The following is a 2,500-nucleotide window of genomic DNA, read 5'->3' as shown; positions in this document are numbered from 1 at the left end:
TACTTTCATGTTCATTTACTATTGTTTATTGACAATGTTCAAATACTTTCTGTCAAGGAATAATATAGAATATATTGTCTAAAAGTGTTTTGCTTAGCAAGCAATTTTACTGTTTGCAGGTACATTAAATCTCTAGAAAAATGTGACTTAGCTATTGGTCCTGCTGTAACTTGGCTGCAGGAGAAAGGAGAAACCTTTTTCTCTGACAACATTGAAGAGGAGGAACCATTGAACACAGAGACAGAATCTGAGGGAAAGGACACCAAGTTTGCAAGATTATGGATATATTCTCATCATATATATAGCAAGGCATGGCAAGAAGTTGGATTTCAGATAATTTTCCGATCATTTTAGGAATATTGAATGTCTTGGCTTATTTATAAAAATGAAATGTCTTCTGTGTATAATGAATTCTTGATATTCATATGTAAGTTAATGAATAACTTCCCCATTATTATTTCAGGTAAAACGCAAGGATATTTTGGATTTATCAAGAGAGTTTGATCTAACAGGCTTCTGCTTACCTGGGAAACCAGGCATCATATGTGTGGAAGGAATGTCACGCAACACAGATGATTGGTGGCAGAAGGTAATGATATTAGTCTTCTAAACTGTATATACATTGTAATGTTTTTTATCAATTAGAGGTACTTTTAAAGCCTAAAGACCATAATTCCTTGGCCCTCTACACCCTGCAGAGTAGTAAACCCATTAGAGACTGGAATAGATTTGGCATTAGTATCACCAGTGTGGCACCCCAGAAGAGGCTTATATATATCACTGCAAGGAAACTTCACAAGACATATCTTGACCTTTTGCACTCTCTTTCATTTACTCATTATAATACTAGAGCCATATTTGTGTTCATGTTTTTTTGGTGTTTTACTGTATAGCGATACTTATTTGACTATATAGCATGCTTTATGAATGTTGCAGTAGTCTAAATTTGTAGTATAGGGTCCAGCTCATTATGTTCTTTATACTCAATGTGGTAAAAATATTGCAGTTTATATGGGAGGACAAAGAGCAACTTTATTTTTTCTGTATTTGTGTATTTTCATAAACAATTATGAAAAAATAAGCATCCACATCTGAGATTAAATAAAGAGATAGGGAAGAGGAAGTAAACCTAGTGTTGGGACTGCAAGTACCACAGCAAAGGCAGCCAGACTGGCACAGGGGCACATTATAGACACCGGACATGGTCTGGGTCATCTTCCTCTTCTCACTCCTCCTGCATATCTTACATTGCTGGTAATTTAGAGCAGGATGTTGACATCTTGCTATGTGCCATTGCTCTCAGAATATACTGCTTGCTAGAGATCGTGAATGGGTCACATTCTTTCCTGCTGGTGCTAGGAGAGAGTGGTATCATCTATGTGTGGGATTCTAGACCAAACCTACTTTGCTGAATATTACGCAATTATAGTAATTATAATTACAATAGTCTTTATCAGTCACTAAATAGAGTTATTACTCATAGTATGATAAAGAAACACAGCGATTGACTCTCCTCTAATGTCAAAAATGCTGTGACAACTATCGTTATGAATGTCATGATGCCTGCCATCATACCACTAATTGTGCGTCATGTATGGTATGTCACCTATTTGGGATGGGTTAACCCCAAAATTACCACTGTTTATCATGAACAAATTTGATCTTAAATGATTCCAGAAGGGCAGCAAGTCATACAGGAAGGCTTATTTTAATCCTAAAAACAGGTTTCAATATGTATGAAACAACATGTCCACAGCTTAAGACTGTCACAGTGCTAGTTTCAGATATACAGCAATCTAAAGCCATTTCCCTGGAAACCATCACAAAACCCTTATTTTTTAATGTTTTTAATTGAAAAGGCTTGCTGAGCAAAGTTTGTAAATCTGGGAGTGATGAGAAAACATTTTCTGTCTATTTCAATTTTGGCTAGTGGCCCTTATAACAGAAAAATCCTATTCTGATGGCCAGTTAGCTTGCACAGGCTCACATCCAGTGTTGTGCTAGCACATCAAATAATTACTAAATAGTGGAGCATCAAAGTTGAAAAAATTACCCCTTGCACTTGAATTGAGATGGGGAAATTTGAAATACACTTATATATGAAACATATAAAGTAAAAGAAAAGAAAATAACAACATATAGTCATTCTAATTTACTTAACCTGTTAATGCCGGATGTCAAGATATTACGTCGAGTGGTGGCTGTCCATCTGGCCGGCGTGTTGGGTGATATATATAAAAAAAAAAAGAAACAGAGAGAAACAAAATAATGTATTTCAGCCACACCACTAGGTGACTGTGATGGAAGAGAAGAGATAATGGGATGAGAAAATAGCCATCTTGTGTTTAACTCAGTGGTAATGGATTGCATATATTCATGCCATGGCAAGGGTGGGTCTGAATGCTGAGTGGCACCTATACATGCCATAGCAATGGAGACGTGCTATATAGGCATAGAGTTTGATGCTGGTCAAAAGTTGTCTGAAAGCATTCTAAAGTTT

The 2,500-nt window shown here is 36.2% G+C and overlaps 1 protein-coding gene across 2 annotated transcripts in view; it reads left to right on the top strand.

Moving 5' to 3' along the window:
• Positions 1 to 2,500, top strand: part of LOC122248339 (RWD domain-containing protein 2A) — a 14,234-nt gene that overhangs the window by 9,786 nt on the left and 1,948 nt on the right. For both annotated transcript variants that reach the window (XM_043008289.2, XM_043008288.2), the window contains exons 5-6: positions 120 to 309; positions 464 to 589. In XM_043008289.2, the coding sequence (XP_042864223.2) occupies positions 120 to 309; positions 464 to 589 (316 nt within the window). The remainder of the gene's footprint in view (positions 1 to 119; positions 310 to 463; positions 590 to 2,500) is intronic.

Source organism: Penaeus japonicus, unplaced genomic scaffold, assembly GCF_977035675.1.
Source record: "Penaeus japonicus unplaced genomic scaffold, GWHDUDI00000001_assembly GWHDUDI00000022, whole genome shotgun sequence".
NCBI classification, from domain to species: Eukaryota; Metazoa; Arthropoda; class Malacostraca; order Decapoda; family Penaeidae; genus Penaeus; species Penaeus japonicus.
Note: the sequence above shows the minus strand (reverse complement) of the source record. Positions and strands in the feature narration are given on the sequence as shown.